The sequence below is a fragment of the Bufo bufo genome, chromosome 4 (assembly GCF_905171765.1).
Source record: "Bufo bufo chromosome 4, aBufBuf1.1, whole genome shotgun sequence".
Lineage (NCBI taxonomy): Eukaryota > Metazoa > Chordata > Amphibia > Anura > Bufonidae > Bufo > Bufo bufo.
The window spans coordinates 59913017-59939937 of record NC_053392.1 but is presented as its reverse complement, the minus strand read 5'-3'; the positions used below and the strand labels follow the sequence as shown (position 1 = coordinate 59939937).

General features: G+C 44.3%; 1 protein-coding gene across 3 annotated transcripts in view; it reads left to right on the top strand.

Annotated features, from left to right (window-relative positions):
* LOC120997281 (adhesion G protein-coupled receptor F5-like) overlaps window positions 1–26921 on the top strand; it is a 214151-nt gene that overhangs the window by 179579 nt on the left and 7651 nt on the right. For 2 of the 3 annotated variants that reach the window (XM_040427307.1, XM_040427308.1), the window contains exons 9-17: window positions 1564–1767; window positions 2455–2652; window positions 3302–3457; window positions 4532–4738; window positions 6812–7042; window positions 10818–10964; window positions 12905–13086; window positions 20234–20410; window positions 24645–26006. In XM_040427307.1, coding sequence (XP_040283241.1) covers window positions 1564–1767; window positions 2455–2652; window positions 3302–3457; window positions 4532–4738; window positions 6812–7042; window positions 10818–10964; window positions 12905–13086; window positions 20234–20410; window positions 24645–26006 — 2864 coding nt within the window. The remainder of the gene's footprint in view (window positions 1–1563; window positions 1768–2454; window positions 2653–3301; window positions 3458–4531; window positions 4739–6811; window positions 7043–10817; window positions 10965–12904; window positions 13087–20233; window positions 20411–24644; window positions 26007–26921) is intronic. The other variant, XM_040427309.1, reaches the window with a different exon arrangement.

Below are 26921 nucleotides of genomic sequence, written 5' to 3'. Positions count from 1 at the left end.
GGAAAATAAAAGTTATATTTTAATGATAGGACCAGAAACGGGAAATTATAGTCAGTAGGCTATTGGAACAATTGAATTTACTTCCTGGGTTAGTGGTTCATTTGGTAATATGTAATACAGGATGTAACTCAGGATCAGTACAGGATAAGTAATGTAATGTATGTACACAGTGACTCCACCAGCAGAATAGTGAGTGCAGCTCTGGAGTATAATACAGGATGTAACTCAGGATCAGTACAGGATAAGTAATGTATGTACACAGTGACTCCACCAGCAGAATAGTGAGTGCAGCTCTGGAGTATAATACAGGATGTAACTCAGGATAAGTACAGGATAAGTAATGTAATGTATGTACACAGTGACTCCACCAGCAGAATAGTGAGTGCAGCTCTGGAGTATAATACAGGATGTAACTCAGGATCAGTACAGGATAAGTAATGTAATGTATGTACACAGTGACTCCACCAGCAGAATAGTGAGTGCAGCTCTGGAGTATAATACAGGATGTAACTCAGGATCAGTACAGGATAAGTAATGTATATACACAGTGACTGCACCAGCAGTATAGTGAGTGCAGCTCTGGAGTATAATACAGGATGTAACTTAGGATAAGTACAGGATAAGTAATGTAATGTATGTACACAGTGACTGCACCAGCAGAATAGTGAGTGCAGCTCTGGAGTATAATACAGGATGTAACTCAGGATCAGTACAGGATAGGTAATGTAATATATGTACACAGTGACTCCACCAGCAGAATAATGAGTGCAGCTCTGCAGTATAATACAGGATGTAACTCAGGATCAGTGCAGGATAAGTAATGTAATGTATGTACACAGTGACTCCACCAGCAGAATAGTGAGTGCAGCTCTGGAGTATAATACAGGATGTAACTCAGGATCAGTACAGGATAAGTAATGTATATACACAGTGACTGCACCAGCAGTATAGTGAGTGCAGCTCTGGAGTATAATACAGGATGTAACTTAGGATAAGTACAGGATAAGTAATGTAATGTATGTACACAGTGACTGCACCAGCAGAATAGTGAGTGCAGCTCTGGAGTATAATACAGGATGTAACTCAGGATCAGTACAGGATAGGTAATGTAATATATGTACACAGTGACTCCACCAGCAGTATAGTGAGTGCAGCTCTGGAGTATAATACAGGATGTAATTTAGGATCTGTACAGGATAAGTAATCTAATCTATGTACACAGTGACTGCACCAGCAGAATAGTGAGTGCAGCTCTGGAGTATAATACAGGATGTAACTCAGGATAAGTACAGGATAAGTAATGTAATGTATGTACACAGTGACTCCACCAGCAGAATAGTGAGTGCAGCTCTGGAGTATAATACAGGATGTAACTTAGGATCAGTACAGGATAAGTAATGTATGTACACAGTGACTCCACCAGCAGAATAGTGAGTGCAGCTCTGGAGTATAATACAGGATCTAATTCAGGATGTTTAATTTAATGTGAATTGTCAGACATATGCTTTAACTTTAAATTTCTCAGCATCCTGAAATGTAATTTTTTTTTTTGTATTCGTACAGACCAAAGTTTCATCACTGTTAGTCCAAGGAATATTTTCAACAAAGACAGGGTGGAGCTGAACTGCACTGTGAACATCTCCTCGTATACGAGCGTTGCCTGGTATTTGAATGGCACAATACAGAGTACTTCAAATTCGAAAACAACCGGATCGGGCCCCGTACAGTCCATCTTCACCATCAGTCGTGCGTCAGTAAACAATAGCGGTACGAATTCTGCCTCTGTGAGGTCTCTTTATTATTTGGTGGCTAGTCATCATCCACCTCAAAACCTTGAAGCCATTTCCACAAGTGAAGTCTTGGAGCCTTGGGAGTAATACTGTACATTACTTTTAAAGACATTGGGGCTGATCCTGAGCCCCCCTTTCCCCCCAGGGACCAATTCACATTTATGTGGCGACTAACTGCTGAGAGTTGACAGCAGGCACCTAGACCGGAGGACAGAAAACAATCTATTGACTTATATGGATCTCCATAACCTGTGCAGTCGCCACTGTGCTGTGAGAGGGAGGAGGGTGAAGGAGCTGCACTATCCCCAACATCTGGTGTCAAAAAATGTCATCCTGTGTTTGTTTGTTCCAGCTTTATAACATAGGTTTTACCTTTCATTGTAATCCTGACCTCTTTAGATAAAGAGATGACTGCTGATTTTGTACAGAGCAGTACATTTCCCTGAAATACATGGACATGCTGCATGTTGTAGAGTTAGAGACACTTTTTGCGGAAGATGGGGACTGGGGGTCCTTACAGGACATAAGGATATCATTGAGAGGATTCATTCTGTAAAGTGTATCAAAAGGTTTATTGACCCAAGTGTATCATCCTTTTTTGAAGTTTTTTTTTATGCTTTTGCATCTGGACTTTACATTTGTATCTTTTCTTTTATGCTTGTAGGCACGTACCTCTGCACAGTAGACAACGACTTGACCTCTTACCAGACGGAGAAGACAATAGTGGTTCAGCCCTTGACCATGACCATCTTAGAATCCAATGTTAGCTGCAACAAGGTGGATTTTCCTATAATTAAGTGCTGCACGGAAGGCTTGAGCATGGACTTTTACTTGACATGCAACGCTAAGGCCGGGATACCAGGTGGGTGGTGATTTTCTGCTAACTTGGCCCTTTATGAGATCATCAAAAATGCTCTAGATCGCAGGGATGTGCCCATGAACCCAAAGGGCTCCTCATATCTAACTTTAGAAACTATGGGAAGGAGCCACCATACTCTTTGAGATCATAATGGTGTGTGAAGGGAGAAATTGAGCCCCATCTTGAATTTCGCTCTGAAGCCCAATCTCCCATGTGTCCCGGCTGCCATCCATTGTAATTTATGAAGGTCCAGACCTTTGAGATAGAGATGACTGTTGTTTTAATTGATGGCTTCTCAGTCTGGTCATGGTGGCAACCAAGGTCGGACTGACCCACCAGAGTACCAGATAATCTTTGGGTGGACCCAAGCTCTGACAGTAATGGACCCCTAAAAAAACTGGGCCCTTACGGTCCTATATAAATAGAGGGTGGGCCCTCACAAATTTATTTTCTCTGGTGGGCTCAAGGGCCTTTGGTCCGACGCTGATGTTAACCAGTCTCTACCAGTCTCTTTACCAGTCACAAGGCTAGTGTGCACTGGTATTTTCAGGCTGAGGATCCCCTACACTTTCAGTAATATCCTTGTCTTCGTTGCATGTTATTATAAAAACTGTTCACTCGAGATCCTTTTTTGTTTTTTGTTTTATAGCAGGGATTGTAAGCAACTACACTCCATGCCAAAAGTACATCGTCTCTGCAGATGAAAAGACTTGCGCCACGTTCAGTAGTGGCAGCTATGACTGCACGTGTTCCACAATAAATGGCGCGAATGAAACACGCAACGTCAAGGTGTTATATCAGGCCTCATGTGAGTAGAAGACTCATTAACATCCATGAGAGAGAGTAGTGAGCATGCTCCGTGTCCTGTGGGGGGGGGGGAGGAGGGAGATGCAGCTGAGCTGTGCTCATCATCTATTGCCATTGGTACAGCCTGCCTCCAGTTTTATTTAAAATGCGGGTGTTACAATTCCTTGAAATCCTTTCCTTTGAGGATAATGAGGTGACTGCTGACTTGTATAGTGTACGCAGGACAAGTTAAAAAGAGACAGGAAGTGCAATAATAATTACAGGGTAATAATGCAAAGCTCAGCTAGCATCAGAGGGCAGGGCTGTGACAACCACAGGGGGCTGATGGGAATTTTCTTGTTGCCCATAGCAAGCAAACTGATGGTCTATCCTCAGGATGAGGGCTCATGCGCACAAAACTTTTTCCGTGTCCGTTCGCTTTTTTGTTTTTTGCAGCCCGTAGGCGGAACCATTTACGTCAATGGGGGCGGCAAAAACAACAGGAATGACTCTGTGTGCACTCTATGCCGCAAAAATGTAGAACATGTCCTATTATCGTCCAAATTACGGACAAGGATAGGACTCTTCTATTAGGGGCCCGACTCATTTTGCGTAAGGCACATGGGCGGTATCCGTGTTTTGCGGATCTGCAAAACAGCCAAAAGTCGTGTGCATGAGCCCTAAGCCATGAATGTCCGATCAGCAGGGATCAGACACCCTGCACACCCACATTCAGCTGTTCCCCGGTAGCTCTAGCGCCGTACACAGTGCAACGTGGTGAACGGAGCCGGTTACATGCGGCACTCCTCTCATTCATTTCACTGCAGTATCCAGCCCCATCCAGGACATTCCCGTACTTATTTCCAGTATCAGATCTACGGAAAAAGAGCCGATCGCAGGTGGTGCCTCAAGCTGGATCCCCGCCGATCAGATATCCATGGCCTGTCCGGGGGATTTCCTATCAATATTAAAATCTTCAAACGCCCTTTTACGCCATTTTTCTAGAGCAGTATCAGAAATGATTTTTTTTGCCATGACGCTGGCACGTGGTCTGTAGGTAATATTATTCATGACTTCTGCTTTTCTTTCCCATTAGATGCAGTGACTGTGAATTCAAATTCGGATGCTATTTCGGAGGGAAGAGCTCTGATTGTGAAGTGTTACTGTAACGCCACCTCAGTGAACAGTATCAGCTGGTTCTTTCAAAATAGCAACATTAATTCCCAATACAGTACCAGTAACCTAACCTCGTGCAACTCTACACTGACTATACCAAGTACTACACTGACAGTGGCCTGGAAGGGTGAGTGTCCACATGTGTCCAGCTTTTCACATCGCACTGTAGAACGTGTGGACAGATATCTGAAGGGCTTTCCAGCATCTGCTGTCGAAACAGGGGCAAATGCAGGATTGTTGCGAATGCAGATTCCAAGTAAAAATGCTCTCTCCTTCACCATCTGCCCTTCTTACACACATTCTCACACATTGTTGCTAACAGTCCTGGATTTGCAGGTTAGTGATAATGAAGTTGAGCACTCCCAGGGGAAGGGTTTTGGATGCCCCCATTTTACCAATCTAAACGTTAGTAAGTAATTACTTCTGTAATATTCCTGAGGTGGTTGATCACTGTTATCCCTGGTGGTCTAGAGTAATAAAGGGGTTTCCCAAGACTTTTATACTGATGACCTAACCTTCGATAGGTCACCAGTATCTGATCGGTGGGGGTGGGCTACTGCTTATCACTAGTTTGAGAAAGCATCAGCACTCACTGTAGCACCGTGGTCTTCTCGCAGCTTAGCTTAGGCTATGTGACGTCACGTTCATCAGTCACGTGGCCCAGGAGCAGCTCAGCACCTTTTCAAGTGAATGGGGCTGAGCGGGATTCCAAGCACAGTAAGCACGGAGAAGGTCATGGCGCTACTGCGAATGGCTGTGTCTTCTCAAAAAGATGAACGGCGGGGGTCCCGGGTGTCAGAGCCCCACTGATCAGATACTGATATGACCTATCCAAGAGATGCTGGACGTGGTTGGCTGTGTGAAGTTGTGCCCGTATGTTCAGAAACATCTTCTGCTCCACCACACCTTCCAGATTCTGGACCTGGATATCAGTTTGCTGTTTGGGTTTGGGCACTGTCTGGGGATTACTGTTACAAACCCTTCATTTGATCCCACAGATAAAAGTCACACAGAGTTAAGTCTGGTGACCATGGAGGACGCAACACTTTGCTCATCATACGCTTTTCTGCGAATGGCACATGAATTTGGCACAGGGACTTGCAACCTATGTCAACCTGCGGCATGTCTCCCCACCTTCCTGAAAGACACAAAACTTATGCGTGTGATCAGTAACCAGTGAAAACGTGATCACACCTGGTCCTGTCAATCAAAGTGCAGAGGACACGGCAGTTGCAGAGAGAGCAGAGCCTCTAGGTGTAATTGCAACGCCCCCGTTGCTCCTAGAGGCTCATTTGCATATCTTAAAACATTATTTTTCTCAGCAATGCGGGCACATATGACCATGGGACCAACACAGATGCCTTCAGCTGCCAAGCTCACATGTAACAGGTCATCTAGTGTCATAGGCACAAATCTGCTGACAGATGCCCTTTAAGGCCTCATGCACACTACCGTATTTCATGTCTGTGCCTGATCGTATTTTTGTGGATCAAACACGGACTCATTTGTTTTTTATGGGTTTGCAATAAACTGACAGCACATGGATGTCAAACAGGTTGCCGTTCTGCAAAATATTAAACATACCGTATTGTTTCGGAAGAAAAGATCAGCACTGACTTGTGGATTGCAGTGTATCTTTATTTATTGCCACATTATAGAAAGCATGTGACGCGTTTCAGCTCTAGTCTTAGCCTTCCTCAGTTTGGAGAAGGCTTAGACTAGAGCCGAAACGAGTCACATGCTTTCTATAATGTGGCAATAAATAAAGATACACTGCAATCCACAAGTCAGTGCTGATCTTTACTTCCTATTTGATTGCGGGAAGCTTCCCCAAGACGCGTCCAACAAAATAACCGGAGTGCCGACTTATCTACATACATACTACATACCGTACTACATACCGAATAGCCAGTTCTAGTGATGGAAGTGAGAAACATGCGGAGTGCACACAGTCAGTATCCATATTTTGCAAATCTGTGGTTTGAGGACCGCAGGGAGTATGCGGTCATGTGCATGAGGCCCAACTCAATGTTGCCTCCTGGACTGCTGGGAGGTGGGGCGGTTTCCAGGTTGTAGAAACCCCTCAAACCAGGCATAACCCCAACTACCCATGTCCCGGTTACTTGGTCCAGGACTAGTCTTGTTGGATCTTCTAGACCTGACCCATAACGTGACTGGTTTGTGATTCTTTATCTTGCAGGCACTTACCTCTGCTCAGTGGACACAGGCACCAATGGGATTGTGTCAGGAAGCAAGCAAATCACCGTTCATAAACTGGTCAAACGAGAGCAGATCAATAGAAGCCCAGTGTCGTCCAATTTCCAGTGTAAAGGAAATATAATTTTTTCATGCTGCATAAGTGACACAACAGGATACAAAAAAGCGGAATTGCAAATCGTTACAAAATCGGGAACCATACTGTCCTCGCAAGGTAATGGTCCAATTTCTGAATCTGTGGAAATCAATGGAGGCTAAGCAAATCATATTGATGAAATGGCTGCCACTACCACCCCCATTATCCCCACTAACTTGTATGTTCAGCTCAACCGGTGCATGAACAATACACTAATGGTACATAGAGTTAGGGCAAGTGTCTAGGGCTCCTGGTGGATGGGGCTCCAGAACTAAACCGGTTCCTCAATATGCTGACACTAATATAGTGACTACTTGCACACCCCACTAGGGAGAGCTCACTGCAGCTTTCTAGAACCCTTATTAAATTCAAAAAGGGTTTTCTGGGAGTTCAATATTGATGGTCTGTTCTCAGGATAGGTCAGCATGGAATAACTATCGGTATTCCCTCTCAACTGTCTGAAAAGGGCACTGCACTCCGGTGAGCGCTGCTGCGTGCTCACAGCATACCAAGGACAGTGCCATACTTTGTATAGTTGCAGGGCTTGGAATTGCACTTGAATGGGACTAAATTGCACATGGGTCATATGACCAATAAGCTTTACATTACAGGCCTCGAAAAAATCTATGGTGCTATGGTAGCCTCTTCAAACAGCTGACTGGCAGGGATGCTGGGTGTCGGACCCCCGACCAATAAGATACTAATAACTTATCCTGAGAACAGACCGTTAATATCAAACTGTCAAGAAAACACCTTTAAAACTAGCTGTACAAATCTATATGCAGTTATCTCCCCCTAGTGGTAATTTTAGGAAGTGAGAATTACGTAATTCATTTTACTGTAAAGTGACATTAATCAGATGAATTGTGGCCCTAAAAAATGAAATTGTGGGCATTCATTTTAATGGAGGCATAGAACAGTGGGGTGGTGCTGTCACCGCCACATCTCTGAGAAGCTCTGACAGACGTTCTTCAGTACCTCTTACTTGAGGTTCTTTTGTTTTGGTTTCGTTTTGTCATCTCGTTTCCCTCTCTCAGCTGTCATCTAGTTGCACTGATTGTATCCCTTTATATCCCCTCCCATACTGCATCACTTTGCGGTTTATACAACTTCCTGTATTGTGCTCACTGCTAGATGCTGCAACTGCTGGTTCCTCAGCTAAGTCTGTTTCTTTATTTGTGTTTTCCTGTTGGCTTGATCCTAGGTGACCCTGACACCCTCCATATTAAGTGTAGGGAGCCGGTGGTCGTGCCCACTCACTATTATAGGGTTTTCAGGTGTCACACAGCCTAGGTACGAGGGCATGCAATTATCTACCATAAAGATCTTTGCATGGGCTGAGCAGTCAGGAAGAGCTCTAGGGCTTTTATAGGGCTCACCCTTATGTTCCTTAGTTTGGGATCAAGTCAGTCGGATCTTTATTTGTATCTTCTAGTTTTCTGCATCACCATCCGTGACAGGTGCCCATTCTGTGTTTTCTTTGGGGCCTTTTGATTTTTGCCCAGTCCATTCAGCTCTACCATGCAAACAATGGCAGGTTTTGTCCATAGCATCCAGTCAATGCCCTTCCTTTATTTTGGGATGGGATTATAGTACTATGGAGCAAGTGTACTTTGGATTAGTGACATTCGCCTCTATTGCTATTATGCAAACCTATCAACTCCCTACTTTATTGCACTTTGAAGGGTTAACTTGCACTGTGATTTATGCCGTGGTTTACACGTATACTGTTTTAAGTTGTTGAACTCCATTCTATATGTTTATTTCAATATATCCTGTTCAGTTGCAGTGTTATTATACAGTATTTGCACTGTGGAAAGGGTTAATGCACAGCCAGCTAATATTGAGAGACTTTGGGACTTTGCCTTTATGCACTGAGAAGTTAGAAATCTTCCACAGTTACTATAAGAGAATATGCAGAGCTAATTTTGGATGGAAAACAGACAAAGTTTCGACTGTGATTAAAGTGGTTATCCAATACTATAACAGACCTCCCAGAGTGGCCAACCAGAAGTGGTGATCATACTTACCTGGTCTCCACCGCTGGATTTGGTCTCCATGACTCTACGGTAGCTCTTTACCTGTGAGGCGAGCAGGTCACTGCTGCAGCCAGTGATTGGCTGCAGTGGTCACATGACCCCACCACCATGATTTTGGGGCAGCAGGGAAATGAAGGGCCAGTTGAGGAGCGATGGAGACGAAACCCAGTGATGGGAACTAATGGCATCTAAAGGGTGAAAAACCCGTAAGCTTGCACCTCCGGGCTTCTGCGGCCAATGAAGATTCCGGAAATAGATTTCAATGTGCTGGGTCTCTCTGCAGGTGACAGGCCAACATGAGAAATGAGCAATTCTGTACAAATAATGAATCTAAAAAATCCATGATTGTTAAAAAAAAAAAATGGATTGTACTGTGTCCTGAATGTCCCGGCATATAAGAAATCCCTCCTAAAATATATGGTTCAGGCAGCAAAGGCGGTGATCCCCAGGCATTGGAAATCCCCTTCTCCCCCTTCGCCTGAGGAGTGGTTTGATGAAATTGCTCTGTATCAGAGGTTGGAAGATCTCATTAGTATTTCGCCCGCAGACACCACACGATATGGGAAGACTTGGGGCCCCTGGGAAGCCTTTCGCTCTTCAGCCGCATTTCGTGATGTGCAGGTTTAACCGCTCCAGTAGAAATTGTACCCCTCCTTTCCTCCCCCCTACTCCCTTGTCCTTTGTCTTGTCTGTCTATATGTTACTGAAATTTTACATGTCCATTTAGATATGTCTAACTCATATTCTCTCATGAGCTATACTATGTGATGACGGGTGTATGCCCAACACAGTTCTGTGGACATCCTGTTTGAACTGTTAATGCTGTTTGAATTTTGCATATGTCTCTATTTTGGTTGTACCGAAAAATTTCAATAAAACCTAAATTTTAAAAAAAAATAATGGATTGTTTAAAAAAATGGATTTTGTAGGCTCAAATACCAGCTTCAAAATCATTAAAAAATATATGAAAAATGTAAAAAATAAAAGTTTACATCACCCCCCTTTCAATAGAATAAAAAATATATACATAAATAACTAAAATTATAAACATCATGGGCATCACCGCAACCGAAAACTCCCGTACTATTAAACTATAAAAATATTTTTTCAATATGGCCAATGACGTAACGGAAAAAAGGGTCAAAATGGCCAATTTGCCATTTTTTCATTGCTTCTCTTACCCAAAAAAGTTATAAAATGTGATCAAAAGTCACAAACACTCCAAAATGGTATCAATAAAAACTACAGATTACACACAGCTCACTAGATATAACTATACAAAAGTTATGGGGGTCAGAATATGGTGATGTAAAAAAATTTTTTTTTACACTATTTAGACATAAAAACCTATACATATGTGGTATCGTTGTCATCGTACTGACCCAGAAAATGAAGGGCACAGGTCAGTTTTGCCACAAACAGAACGCCGTGGGAACAAAACCCGTTAAACGGTGGAGGAATTGCGTTTTTTTCCAATTCCACCCCATTTGGAATTTTTTTCCTGCATCCCACTACATTGTGTGCCATATTAAATGGTGGCATTAGAAAGTACAACAAAAAAATAAGCTATGTGAACTAAAAAATAAAAAGGTATGGCTCAAGGAAGATAGGGAACAAAAATGAAAACGCAAAAAAAACCAAAAAAAAACGCCGGAATCCTAAGGGTTAATAGTATTCTGTGTCAGCAAAGTCAATTGTGTCATTCATAAGCAGAAAAGAATTCTGATCACATAATGTATGGAATCTTATAGATGAGACCAGATGTGTTCCTTGTATGTGGTAAGGCCTAACCAATGTCGTCTTCTTCTCCACAGATATGCCTAGTACAAACCCGTGCTTTAGGACGACGTATACGCCTTCTAAAGATACTGAGTGTGTGAATTTCACAGCTCAGTGCGTCATTACTAATGAGATCGGTGACACTGTGACCAGCCCTTCTATGAACCTGACATTAGTGAAAAGTAAGCCCTTTGTTTTATTCAGCGGAGGGCCCAGAAAGCACAGGGCCGCTGTCAGACAGCACTATGCGGGCCCTGTGCTTTCCAGCATGTAATGAGATTGGGGGGGGGGCTTGTGGTAGCACGCTTAAAGGGGTCGTCCCATCTGGAACTCACCTCTAGGACCCACCCCAATCTCTAACAGGGCCTTCAAGTAAAGAAAGAACAAGCCGGGCACGCACTGTCACCCTCCATTCACCCCTATGGGACATGCTTGTGTGGCCTTCTTTCAATTCACTGCTATCTGACTTCCAAGAATAGCCGAGTGCGCTCCTTTAGGCATTTTCGGAAGTCCCATAGAGGTGCATTCTAGAGATTAGAGCGGGTCCCAGAGGTGAGAATGGCACCTATCTGACATTCATGGCCTATCCTATCAATATGCCATAAATATCCTAAATTAAACAACCCCTTTAAAACCTCTGACCTGTGGGCCAATCTCTCAGAGACATGCAATACTCAGCCTATATTCTTTTTCAGTGGCCCCCTCTTCCTTTTGGGGCCCCTGGACAATAGAATAGGCTGAACATAGGGTTCAGGTGCCCAGGCGTCCTATGCTGCCCTAGCATTGGGTAGAGGAGGGGGCACTGAGCCCAGTAAGTGTCTGTTCACACCTCAGTCAGGTTAAGACAACAGAGCGCCAGGTCCATTATATAATGGACACCAATGGCTCCCGGCGGACCAACAAACTAACAGTGAGGTCTGTCGGGTTCCACGGCGGCGCTTTACTTCCTGTCAAATATGAATGAGAAGTGTGAACAGAGCCTTACATAAAAATACCTACTCGGAGGCTGATTTTTAGGGAACAATCCTTGTATCGTTTCTACACTATGGTGGCCAAGCTTAAAGGCTCACTCCACCAGCTTCACTCCACCTTAACAACTCTATGAGGCCTCCTGCACAGGACCGTATTTTTCGCCAGTGTGCTATCCACATTTTTTGCAAATAGCACACTGACTCATTCATTTCTATGGAGCCGTGCACAAATCTGTATTTTTTTGTGGATCCACGTGGCCATTCTGCAAATTATAGAACACATATTATTCCTGTCCATATTGTGGGCAAGGATAGTCCTTTCTAGAGATGGGAGTGAGAAAAATACAGAATGCCCACGGAAGATATCCGTATTTAGCAGATCTGCTGTTTGGGGATCAACATACGGACAAGGCCGTGGTGTGCATGAAGCCTAAGCTTGTATACAGGGAAAGCTGCCAGGGGCGTAGCTATAGGGGGTGCAGAGGTAGCAGTCGCTACCGGGCCCAGGAGCCTGAGGGGGCCCAAAGACCCTTGTGCCACATAAGAAGACAGTGGTATTATAGAAAGTGTATGCAGGTCAAGTTACACCTCTGGCTGGAGGGAAAGGGTTAGGTCAAGAATTTGGCATGGAGGGATGCCGTTTAAATATTTGCCTCAGGCATCATGAAGGCCTTGTGCTCCCCTGCCCCTGGCCACAAAGAACTGAGGGAAGGGGGGCCCAAGCTGAACTCTTGTACCAGGGCCCAAGAGCCTTTAGCTATGCCCTTGAAAGCTGCCAATCATTGATTGTGACAAATTGGCTTCAGTCCTATGGATAGGGCCACCATAGGGCGCCCTGCATTCTTATTCTTGTTATAAAATTTGGTGACAACCATGTTGGACACTATTTTAAGTTCCTCAGGAGTAGTCACCCAGTAGTCACCCCTTTCTGAGTGTCCCTTTAAAATTGAATGGTGAACCATCAGTGGATGACAGCAGAATTCATGTATGGCCTTCAAACTTTTGTTAACTTGTCCACCAGTTTACCAATTCCCGGTAAGTTGTGATATTGTATATACAGTTAACAAGATGGCGGTGCCTAACTAAACAGTACACAATATGAACGGTTAATAGTAGATACCAATATAAGCTACTTTCAACTTCCTCTACAGATGCAATTTGCACCACACCTTACATCGGAGAAAAAGGTTCTGTTATTGTGGTTTCCTGTCGGGACGAGAATCCGATGTTAACGGGAACAAAAACACTCATCTGTCTTAACTCTGCGGTGTGGGAAATTCAGTCCTCGGACTGTGTGTCTGCAGCTCTTGACGACATTAAAAATCAACTGGACGTAAGTCACCCAGTATTCTTACTACTTATAGAGCGCCAGTTGTGAAGCCTTCAGGATGGGTGGTGACAGAGGGCAGTCCCGTAAGATCCTACCTTCAAAGGGGTTGTGCAGCTGGTACATATTGATGACCTATCCAACTCCCAGCGCCCCCGCTGATCAGCTGTATGAAGAGGAGGAACCTCTTGTGCAAGTGCTGCTTCCTGTTCAAGATTACACTGCGCATCGTCTCAGTGCTGCAGAACAATTACATGTGCTCATTCCATTCATTAATAGGACCAGCATTCGTAATTGCACTGTGCCGCCGCTACAAGTAAGACGATTTATCAGTGGCTCATGCTAGGCAGGCAGCTGGGCACGCCTGGATGATGGACACTTTTGTCTAACTCTGTACCAACTATTGGTCGGCTTACTTTAAGTCACAAAAACCAAGAAAAAAGTGGGTAACCTTTAAAATATAACTTTTATTAGTATATATCTATAAAAAGCCCATCTGTGAAATAGTGCAAATTAGATCAACGGGATAGGAATATCCCGATTTGGGTAGGTTTGTGGTTATCTAGGGAGGGGAAAGGATAGTGGGGGAAGGGGCTGCTGGGTCTCTGCCCCTATTACGCACCCTAGTAAAATGATCCCTATCCAATCCACCGCACACCTCCTATGCCGTCCCTATGTCCTTCCCTAAACAGTGCAATGACTGCCCAGCTTCGTCCTGAAGGGGGAGGAAAGAGGGTGGCAGGAGACCCTAAATCACAAAGTCAGCTACACCAATAGTTTTGTACCCAGGTCCCTGGGACACACTCTAAACAAAGCTTGAATTAAAATAACCTTATGTCCTGCATAACCAGGCACTCAGGTGTCACAGGTGATGTGTACACCCAATTTCAAAGGTATATGATCAATGCCAGAATCCATGCTTCCAAGACACCATATGACAGCCCGACGCGTTTCTCCGGTCTCACCAGGTCATCAGGGGCCTTGACATTGATGTCAGCAACACAAAAAACATTTGGAATCACAGAAATCAATAGCGAAAACTGTCATGATATACATATGACTTCATAGCCTAACAGTAAGCCACAACTACATAGGGCGGCTTGAACAAAAAAACACACTTATCTTAGGGAGAGACGGTCAGTGGACATGTTCCCAAGATGGCAGGCCTCGCACCGTACTTCCTGCTAGCCTGATGGCTGGATCTCGCGTATGGCAGTACCGCTCCGACAGCCGGCACAGCCGCACTATTTAAAGCTGCCCGCGCTGTCCGGAGACCGCCCATCCTTCCCATCACATGATCCATCGCGTGACCGCAACGTCATGGTCACGCGGGATACAATGTGATCGCAGGTCCTGCGACCACACTGCACCGGAATGCGTTACATGGGGAGGTAACCAAATAGGGAGCGGGCCGGAGATGTTCCAACCCCGCCCACCTCTCCCACATACAGGGAACCCTACGGAGGTATTAGATATTAACCCCCGTAGGGATAGAGCGGGAATATATGTGCGGGGGTTAACTTAAAGGGCAATGTGCCCCCACACCTATTATTGAACTAGGACATTAAATCCATATATAGGGGCAACTATTCCTCACCCTGTGGTGCCCAGACCATTGCCCAGAGTATTTAGAGGCCAGTAAAGAGTTCAAAGGTTATGAACAAAGTCATTCACATCGTTCCCCATCCGTCAGATAGAGATCTTACTGATGCATTTCTCGATCATGAAATATTCAACAAAATAGAGATGTGTCTCCACAGCAAGATAGACCTATATTTGGGGGCTGCGCAGGAGACTCGGGGTTATTTCAAATGAAACAGCCGAATGAAAGCTGTTCATTTAAACCTCTCGGCTGGACACTTTTTAGTTCAAAAATCCACCAAGTTTCTCTTTGAAGGATCTTTTGATCCCAATCCCCCCCCCCCCCCCTAGGAGGGGGTAAGACAGCTTCAATGCCCATGAACCGGACCCATGAGTAGTCACCCCCATGGGCCGATGTCACATGACGCGCCAGGGGGGTATCACTCCCTTGATGTAGATCCCCCAAATGTTCCCCTATTCTCCTGCGCAGCTCCCGTCTTATCTTGCCCACATACTCAAGTCCGCAGCCACACTGCCCCCGATATATTACCCCTCTTGTGCGGCAATTCACAAATTGTTTGATGTCATACATTTTATTAGTCACATGGCATGGGCATGCGATGCATCCGTCACAATGGTAAGAACCTTTAGGTGGTTTCAACCAGGTAGATAATACTGTAGTTGTCCCTGAGTAGTGGCTATGCACCACATGATCCCGCACATTACGTCCTCTGCGATAAGTAACTTGAGGACTGGGGGTCACCACTTTGGTTATGTCTGAGTCTAGCAGCAGTGTTCTTTAATGTCTCATCAGAATTCTTTTGATCTCCTCTGCCCCCATATCATATGTGCCAATCAGGCGTATCACATTTTTTTCTTCTTTACAAGATCCACTCGGATGCAGTAAATTTGTGCGATCCGAGGTAAGTGCTCTTTGGTACGCCTTTCTCAGCACATAATCAGGGAAGCCTTTTGCGAGAAACCTCTGATGGAGATCCCCTGCCTGTTCCTTGAACTGCCGAATAGTGGAACAATTCCTCCTCATGCGGAGGTATTGTCCCATAGGGATCCTTCGTTTGAGTGGCTCCGGATGATAGCTCCCCCAATCAAGGAGGGAGTTAGTGGCCGTCGGTTTTCTAAACGTCTCCGTGCAAATATCCCCCTCAGGTCCTCTATCAATATGAATGTCCAGGAATGGCAGGGACTGTGCGGATGTCTCATATGTAAACCGCAGACCCAGATTGTTTGCATTGAGGATGTCCACTAGTTGCGAGAAGGTGTTCACCGACCCCCGCCAGATAATGAAAATGTCATCAATATATCTGGCCCACATCACCACCGGTTACTTTAAGACAGAATTTTACAAAGGTAGGAAAGGTGGTGCAATTTTTGCACAATTAGTTGCATCTTTGGCCACACCATTTCCTGTGTAGTCATGTCCCATCCCACTGAGCCCCACAATTTGTGCCACTTTTTAGACAGATTCTAGGTGCAGACACATGGTGCCATTGTGTTCAACTTCCTATCAGAGACAGAAGATGTCTCTGGAGCCAAGTGAGGCCAGTAAACCACTTAGCACCAGCAAGAAACCCCTTCACTACCCTAGCCCAATTGGGTATCTAATATTAATTTCCCCTCCACACTAACAGGGACGACAAAGAAAGCAAGCATAAATCCTTCCTCTACTCTAGACCACCAGAGATGTTTTCATACTGTAAAATGACAGGGATCTTGGCATTAACTCTGCCGGTAGTCTAGAATACCAGTGAATGTGACATTAACATCTTTCACCACTTAGGGCACCAAATATTTTAGACATACTGTAAACCCTGAACCATTGTAGACCACAAGGAAAGTTGGCATTAACTCCTACAGTGCCCTATACTACTAGTCTTGTTGGTGTTTATCCCTTGAACACAATAGGCCACAAAGTATCTTGGTATAAACCTCTTCACTACCTTGGACCACCCGGAGTGTTATCATTAAACACCTATCTAAACTAGACCATCATCTGTTCACCTCCATAGATCACCAGGAAGGCACCATTTATCTTGTAAGTGTGATACCTCGTCCCACTGGGCAATGCCTGGAGTATCCCTTGCCCCTTAGAAGGTTTCTACGAAATATGTCCCTCTTATAGAGCAAGTAAATGTGACGCCAGCTGCGGTTAAGCAGCGGAAGCACAAGGCTACCTTTTGTAGATGGTAATGTTGGTTCCCAGGGTAGGATTGCCAGAGTGGTGCAGGATGGCCTACAGTCTCTGTAGATGTTGTATACACGCGTCACGGTGTTCCTACCTGGATATCTGTGGATCCCAGAAGTGGTGTGGTCCGAAGCAGTGCAAAAGGGGTAGGTGAACTTGGATGGTGGATGAGTAGAATAAATGGAGTCTAGACTTTGTAGTAACGTTGAACAGTTGCCTTTACTTGGCATAAAATTGGTAATCCAAACAGCTTCCAAACTTTATCTTTGTCATCAGCAGGTATTGGCTTAACTTTGGCAGGCAAACACTTCTGCAACAATCTCAGCTCTGCTATGCTTGGCTGGATAAATAGAAAACTCTTCCTTTTCTGCTGGAACTTAGGTTAGCTGTAGTCTGTCTCTTACTTATAATCCTAGGAACTCTTGTCCTGCCTTCAAGCTCTGTTAGCTTGGGAGGCAATGGAAGCCCAGGAGGGGTCATGCAACCATGTAGACTTCAGAGGCTGGGCCTAGCAGAGCAGACGGTGCTATGCTGGCCTACTCACAACCTCTCCCTACGGAGGGTAGACTAGACACTGACTCATTCACTAACTAAACTCCTCCCTCTCTAAACAGGGCTGGGAGGAACCAGAAGGTCCCTTTCCAGAGATCCTATCTCTGCCAATGTTGCCGCCATCAGCTGGTGGACCAGATAATTGCATGAACATCAACAGCTACATGAATGAATATGCACATTATAAGGAGATGACATGGAGTACATTAGATAATACATATTAGCACATAGGAGATGGTAGCAAGTTGCCAAAAAGAAGTGGTAATGACATTACATAAGGAGGCCAAGAATTTCTGAAGACTGCCTTGATTCATCTGGATGCTGTGTGGCACTATGTCCAACTTCAATATTACTATATGGAGACTCTATAGAGCATTATTTATCTGGTGCTTTTCTTGCTCACCGGGCTTAGAGAGTACATGGACCAGGTCCCTAACTTCCTGCACACTGACCTCAAAGGTCTAGAGGGCACACTGGCTTAAAAGGAGCCCTCGGAAACCTAAAAATTCCCCTGCTTGGAGTTACAATTTCATTTTAGGTCAGTTTCTTGTTAAAGGGAACCTGTCACCATGTTCTGACATATAAAACCAAATGTACCTTAATGCTTGTTTATCCTGATAGTTCCCAGCGATCGATCCATAATCTTCTCAGGACTAACCTGTCCTATTTTATCGCCCAATAACGCCTTCCCGCCTTTTATGCTAACTAATAGAAAATAGTCATATCTTACATGCTTGACCAGAGAAGAGTCATATTTTCTCAGAGTCAAGCTCCTCTGCTCCACCTAAGAAGCGCCCCTACAGATAGAATCTCGCGTGAGCTTCCTTGCTTCGAGTCAAGGTAAGCACGCCCCCTAACCGTCCCCTATTTTGTTAGATTGACAGCCTGCAGTGTGGCCGGGATCGCATAAGTCTCGTGCATGCGTGGTGCGCTCCTTTATAAGGTGCGATCCTGTCTCCGGCTGCCATTTTGGTGCTGACAGGTTCCCTTTAAAGGGGTTGTCCACCTTTTTTAAGCGATGGTGTGTCCTTAGGCTAGGCCATCTCTAGCTGATCGTCGGGTGTCCCACACTCCCCCTTCCGATCAGCTGTTCCACAAAATCTCCAGCACCAGAAGAAGACAGGTCTGTCCACTTTGTAGTCACTGCAGTGCTGCTCTCATTGGTTTCAGACCCCCGAAGATCAGCAAAGTAATGGCCTATCCTGAGAATAGGCCACCACTTAAACCAAAAAGTCCAGCCGACAAAGATATAATTACCCACCTTGCGCTGTCAGCAGCTTTGCTTTTTACAAAAACTGCTGAAAGAACCCCTTTAAAAGGAATCTGTCAGCAGTTTTAAAAGCACCAAACTGCTGATAGCCCTACGTACATAGGTTCTGGAGTTTAGTTTTAATGTATGTAAATCGATGATCGTAGTGCACTGGTGAAAGAGAAGATAACGTTTTAATACCTTGTGAACCTTAAGTGTCTGCTGGGTATTCTCGAAACACTGAAGAGTCCTGAATGTTTAGCTGAAAACCCATCCTGACCCTGATGCCGTTGATTGACACGTTGAGGTTTCTGTTGGGTTGGCCATATATTTGGTAGAGCCCAATGTACAAGTAATGATGCCATACAGTGCCTAGTTATAAGTGCTAGAAAAAGTGCCATATGTTCAGGGCTGCCATCAGAAATTTTGGGGCCCCTTACACAGCTCAAGGCCTGTGGATGGCACTGATGGGATCTGTGGATGGCACTGTTATGGAGGGGGATCTGTGGATGACACATACCGTATATAGCATCTTATGCTTTGTGTCATCCACAGATCCCACTCCATAACAGTGTCATCCACAGATCCCCCTCCATAACAGTGTCATCCACAGATCCCCCTCCATAACAGTGTCATCCAGAGACCCCCCCCAACACAGTGTCATCCACGGATCCCCCTCCCTATAACAGTGCGGTCATCCATAGATCCCCCTCCCCGCCGCTCACAGTAGTATACATTTCTAAACTGTGATCGGTATCCTGCAGACAGTAACTTTAACTTTAAATCAGTGCTCATCTCTTTAATACCTTACATTTAGCTCCCTCCAGTAACAGGCAGTGCGGGCGGCAGCGCTCACTCACTGACGTCACGTGCCTGCACCGCCTAGTGGGAGGAGCAGGCGCGTGACGTCAGTGAGTGAGCGCCGCCCGCACTGCCTGTTACCGGAGCTAAGTCAGTGTAAGATAGTAAAGAGATAAGCGCTGATTTTAAAGTTAACACACTGACACAAAAAAAAAATATATGGCTCGGGACCGGCCGGGCCACCCCGGGGTCTGGGCCCCCTACTGGGGTATCGGCTTTACCCCCCTGATGGCGGCCCTGCATATGTTAACCAAATAGGTTCCCTAAAAAACAATACTACGCAGTTTTCCTCCACTACCATGTGCTGCAAAAATAATATACGGTACTTTGCCAAAGTGGTAGTGCCATACAATGCCAAGGTATGGACGTAGCAGTTACCAGTCACAGTTATCACGCTTTAACTAGATGTGATAACTCACCAAGTGTGTGTGTTAACTCTGCTACATCTTACCTATCAAATAATGCCAACGTTATCCATACAAACAGCAACCTACTAACAGTGCTAAAAAGTGTCTAAATAATAGTGCTGTGCAATAAATATTAAGATTTGCAAGGGGTGCATCCACTTACACAAGGACCACTGTAAAGGTCACAGGCCTCTAAAGCCGACCCGCATTTTCTCTGCAGTTGTAATCTTGGCAAGCACATTTATTAAGATCATTTTTATATTTCTTTTATATTTACATCCTGCTGTTTAATCTCTCCAGATCTTGACAAGTCCTGGATCTGAAGAACAAATTTCTGCTGTCCTTAAAAATCTAAAATCCACAGTAACTGACCAAAAAGATAACATATCGACATCGACTAATAATATACAACTTGTGGTCGCTTTATTACAAAAGGTGAATGAAGGTGTTAACAAGGTGGAGCCGACTGTGATGCAGGTAAGACTTATCATTGTTGGTACTGGTCTGCTCATACACAACCTGAAGCCATGAAGAAAGTATTTAAATGGAGTCTATCACCTACTTTGAGCGCTTAAGACCACTCCTATATCCTGTTATAGTAAAGTTGCAAATTAGGCCCTGCAAGTGCCCGGGGGCGGCGTTATGGCCGCAAATGCCCAGGCCCCTCTCCGATGTGCTCACATAACCGCTCCCCTTGCAGTGTTCTGGCCCGCCCTCCTCTCCTACCTTGTGCTCCTGCTCTGGCTTGGAGATCTGGCACTGCCAGGCCCGTGCATGCACACTGCTCTCTATTGACAGAGGCACCGATCTTAACAGTGCACGGTGCGTCCTCCCACTGATCCATGTATATGGATAACCGAGTAAATGCACCCAAGGACGGAGATGTATCATATATATTGCTGAAATTAACCCCTTGGTAGATTACATTGTTTTACAAAGTCTCTCAAAAGGGGCGAGAAGACTAACCTGTCCTGTCCTAGATAAAGTGGTTAGAAAATGCTTAAGAATAATGTACCCTGGTCGGGAGGTTAAATGTAGAGCATAACATATCAAACTGCAAAATAGTCAAGGTTTTATAGTCAACTATATCCACAAAACGGAATAATCCCTTGTCATACCATGGTCTGGAGAAGTCATATGTCAAACTATCTGAAAGCAGTACAGAAATATACTTAGTGATAACCTGGACCTCAGACTGGGCTGAAGGTTCACCTTCCAACAAGACAATGAACCTACACATACAGCCAAGGCAATTTAGGCTGAGGGACAACTATGTGAATGTCCTTGAGTGGCCCAGCTATAGCCTTGACTTGAACCGATTCAGACTTCTCTGGAGAGACCTGAAAATGGCTGCCCACCAATGGTCCCCTTCCAACCTTGAGAGGATCTGCAGAGAAGAATGGCAGAAAATCCTCAAATCCAGGTGTGCAAACCTGATGGAATCATACCCAAGAAGACTGGAGGCTGTAATCGAAGCCAAAGGGGCTTTAACTAAGTCCCGAGTAAAGGATCTGAATACTTATTTCAATGCAATGTTTTAGTTTTACATGAACTTTCAAATAAATTAGCAAAGATTTTGTACATTCTGTTTTCACTGTGTCATTATGAGGGATAGATTGCAGACTGATTTTAGCACAGGTCCGCAACATAACTAAATGTGAAAAAAGTCAAAGGGTCTGAAAACATGTCAAATGCATTGAACTTTGGATAGGCCATTAATGTTTTCTCAATGGTAGTCTAACCTTCGGGGCAATGAACACAATGAAGGGGCTGCAGTACTCTTGTGTGCACTATCTTCCCTTCAGTGTTCATCCATAGGTGTGGCTGTGTCTGATACAATAGCTCAGTCCTATTTCAGTGGGAGAGGTTCTTAAAGTTGGATTCCAACCAAACATTGATGTCCTACTACATGTGGCTGATATAGAATATATGGGGCTCTGTAATCAACATCAAAAATAGTCTCCGTTATAGTGCCTGATTTTGATCTCCACGCCCTTATCATGACCCTTCGGTCAGTTCCCCACCGTCTTGTTTTGTAAGACTCTGGAGAGTCCTTCAGTGTCTTTCATAGGTTCTGTTTATTTCCAAATGGCCACTAGGACCAATAATGTCTCTTGGTTGACACGTGTTGTTAGCTTTAGTAACTAAAAATTAACATTTATTATTTATAATTAAAATGGTATTCTAGAACTATGTAGATTAAAACTATCAGCCTATCTGCACTGCCTCTAGTGGACATGGGGCATCCAAAAACTAAAATTAGGCCCAAGAATGGGGAACCTCGATAAGAGATTACAACAGGAGGAAACTCGATGAATATATCGACTGGGTAGTCTGGCCTCATATGGCCTAAATGAAGGCTTCACATATGCGTCGTTCCTCTGAACGAGATTCCAGTAAATAATAAATATAAACATTACAGAGTATAATAAGATAAAATGCATCATAGAACTATATCAATATTATGAGCAAAAATAGGGAGGAAAACCAGGCCTATGAAAAGTGAAATAAGATCAACACAATATTTAAGTCTACACTTTAAACAATATTGTCATAGAGGAAGAATTAAAAGATAAGAAATATATAATTACCTGCTAGTCCACCGGCAAATTATAAGATTCAGGAGTACCTGTAAAATAGTAAAGAACATAGGAAACAATGGAGAGCGGCCAAAATTAGGTCACCATTCACTAGTCACCAATATTACAAGTATAAGATTAGATATGATACCAAAATGACAAAACTTGATCCCTTCCAACTCCACTACTAACAACAAGCGGAGAATGGTGAGCTATCCCTGTCAGACATGAGCGTCAAAATATATAAACTGGAAGGTAAGGCACCTAGATAATGACGCAGTACTGAAGCATAAATAAAGGACATTAGGAATAGAGAGAAAATTCTCTCACACATGCGCAAGTAGCGGCAGAATTGTAGAGTGCATAAGCAAGTAGACATTGACCGTGAGGGCATGACATCTGGCCATCAGGCATGGCGTAATAAATATATATATAGATACATAAGTAATCATAAAGAATGACAGTATTGGATAATCAGATATATATACAAATATATGCACATGCTAGTCAGGACTTGTTTGATCTAAAGGAGGTCCACTATAAATCGATCTATAGAAGTAGGACTGGAAAGAGTTAAGTGCAAATGCCTACTTAACAGGCGAGAACAACATCTGGATTTGACAATGAGACAAAAATCTAGAGGAGGGGTGTATTCCTGGCAAATAATAAGCACCGGGACCTGGGCATAGGTACCTACAGGTATCTGGAGAAAGTTAGGGGAAGGCGCATGCGCAGTCAACTAGAACTCATGCAAGCGCAGTATGGTATTCAGCCCTTAGCTGAATACTAAGTGTAAAGACATGCGCAGAAGGAGACAGACAAATTGCCATGATCCAATGAGCAACAAATAGATAAGTAAGTGCTGGCAAAAAGGATGACTAAATAACAAAATAATCTAATAGGGCAGGCATGCGCAAGACTATCAGGAGGATCGCAATGCGCAACAACTCCAGTACCAAAATCAAAGTCACCCTCAAAATCTAAGAGGACACGCATGCGCAGCTCCATAGTAGAATCACGATGAGCATTAAGTGCCTAGACATGCGCAGTAACAACTTACAATCCGGACCTGCACCAAGGCGGCACGCAAGCGCAGTGACATCGCGAGCGCACAGTGGATGACAGAGGAGGGGGAGGTACTAGTGAATGAGCTATCCATAAGAAGCAGATACGGATAGGCCGCTCAACAAACACAGGTACAACAACGATACACATTTGCTGGACAAGTGAGATGACGGCAGCAGGGAGGTTTTAAAAGGCCTGGTCCCGCCCCCAACACAGCTGACTGCCCATACCCCTGAAGACGCCAAGTGTTTGGCGAAACATGTCGGGGGGCAGAGTGTGACAGTTTGTTACTTTTTAGCCAGCCAATGCACTGCGATAGTACAAGCTTAGTACAAGCCAAGCAATAACAATATTGAGCGATCAGTGAGTGTCAGGCAGGCATCACCAGTCAGGAAATAGTGCACTGTGATAATAACAGTGCGCACCCACAGAGCAGGGTGGATTCTGTGCAGATATAAGACAGTGAGCCAGGCAGTCCAGAGTGATGTCAGAGCCGAACTCACAGCGTAATTCTATCCACTAGACGTAGTGTTTCCCAACCAGTGTGCCTCCAGCTGTTGCAAAACTACAACTCCCAGCATGCCCGGACAGCCTTTGGCTGTGCGGGCATGCTGGGAGATGTAGTTTTGCAACAGCTGGGGGCACACTGGTTGGGAAACACTACACTAGAGGCAGTGCAGATAGGCTGATAGTTTTAATCTACATAGTTCTAGAATACCATTTTAATTATAAATAATAAATGTTAATTTTTAGTTACTAAAGCTAACAACACGTGTCAATCAAGAGACAGTATTGGTCCTAGTGGCCATTTGGAAATAAACAGTCTTACAAGTCTAAACACGTGTGAGTGGGTCAAATGTAAATAAAGTGATTTCATAGGTTCTCACCCACCAGTATCAAAGTAGATGGGACAAACCAGGTCTGGACCCACTCTCTCCAAGGTCCCCACAGCATGGTCTGCCAATACGTATGTACAACCTATGGAAGTCCTTGCTTTCATCTAATTATGCACTGATATAATGGTCCTTACTGGTGAATTAACATTCCTATGCCGTTGTTCCTTTCAGGATTTTCTTCAGACCGTCGACATCATCGTGGGAAATCCGACAACCTGGAATCAGTTTTCAGATAGTAACAGGATTGCAGAGAGCTCCAGTATTCTCCTGTCTGTAGAGCAATTTGCAGGAAAGCTTTCGATCAACGGATCAATAAAAATTACAAATAACAGCAATATTCAGTTATTCGGCAACATTATAAGTAAATTGTCGACCAATTACTTGGCAGATTTCAACTCTGGCCTAACAGACAACTTAACGGGAAATGTTCAGATTAATAGAACAACCCTAGACAGTCTCCCACAAAATGCCACCATCATAAGCGTTGCGTATGCCACATTGAAAGACATTTTAAAAACAAATGGTAGTAACTCCTCTACGCAGGGGGAAATCAATGGACTCGTCATGACTACGACGGTGACAGCAAACTTCACCAGCTTCAAGATTGGGATGGATTTCAAAAAGAGTAACGAGACATTGAATAAAGCAACATGTGTTTTCTGGAATTTTACCATCCAGAACTGGGACAGTAGCGGCTGCCGTCCTCAGAACAATAGTGACAGCACCATGGTGACATGCGTCTGTGATCACCTGACTTCATTTTCCATTCTTATGTCCTACATTGAACCAGCGAAAGAAAAAATATTGACGTATATTTCCTATTTTGGGTTGGGCATCTCCATCTTAAGTCTGGTCATCTGCATCATACTCGAGGCTACGATCTGGAAATCTGTAACCAAGAATAAGACTTCCTATATGCGTCACATTTGCATCATGAACATTGCTGTGACGCTCCTGATGGCCGACATCTGGTTTATCATTGGTGGCGTCATGTCTGAAAGTGGAAAGGGAGATGTTTGTGTGGCAGCCACTTTTTTCACACATGTCTTTTACCTGTGCACTTTTTTCTGGATGCTAACTATGGGGCTGATCCTTTTCTATCGTCTTATGTGTGTGTTCCATGACTTAAGCAAGACGGTCATGATGGGTATCTCATTCTTCTTAGGTTACGGATGTCCTATCATTATTTCGGTGATAACAGTAGCGGTCACCCAGCCCAGCAAAAAATACACCAGAGAAAACGCATGCTGGCTCAAAGTGGAAGATAGCAACACATTTCTTGCTTTTATTATACCGGCACTCACCATTTTACTTGTGAATTTCATTACACTGTTTGTGGTGATCATAAAAGTCCTCAGACCTTCTGTAGGTGACAGGCCAAAAAAAGAGGAGAAGAGCAGTTTAAATCATATCACAAAATGTATATTGATCCTAACTCCACTTCTCGGACTCACTTGGGGCTTTGGAATAGGAACACTGTTCAGCAACACTGTGGCGATCCATGGGATCTTCTCAGCACTGAATGCCCTCCAGGTAAGAAGAAAGTTTCTACTCAAATCTTTCCCTCAATGTCTCTTGAAGAGTAGGGTCTATCACAGAAGTGGACAAAACTTTTCATCAGGGGCATAGCTAATGGCTCATTGGCCTTGGTGCAAAACTTCACCTACAGTATAGCTGGTCGTTTATGACTGTTAATGGTTAATTTCAGTTTTCATTGCTGTCTTGAACAGTGCAGTGGTTAATCTAAGGATCCCTTGTGGTCTAAGACAATGAAGGGGCTAATGTTAGTATACCTGGTACTCTGGGGCAGTGAAGGGATTAATGTTAGAATCCCTGGTGGTCTAGGGCAGTGAAGGGGTAATGTAAGGATCTCTAGTGGTCTTAAGCAGTGAAAGGGTCATGTTAATATGCTTGGTGAAGAACAGTTGAAGGGTTAATCTTGCATACGGTACATTGGGTACAGTGGTTACTCAACTCTGCAGGCTTTAACTTTTATCTTTCCTCCTTGTGCTGATCATAGAAATGAGAACAGGGAGGAGGTGGGGCGAACACTGATGTTGTAACTGTAAGGCTGCGTATTTCTCTCTATGATTGGGCAGAGCAATTTAGAAGTAACTGTCCAATCAGCATTATTGTCGTAATGGATGGCCTATGGACTCCTCTGGCTTAGGGGCCCTGGGAGGAGCTTACTCCTGTGCTCATTGTCCTCCCCACTTTGGGCTGTAAATAGGTAGATGAATAGACTGGGAGGTGATGTTTCTGGAATCCGTGTAAAAGCCTGAACGTATACTCCTTAGGTTATGTTCACGCATCCGATTTAAAATTCAACCTTTACTTCCGCAACAGAAATCCGAGGATGTACCCTCAGATTTCCACCACTGATTTGCTGATGTGTGTGCAGATTGGCAGAAAGATTACCCCCATGTTCGTTCAGTCGTGCTAATCCTT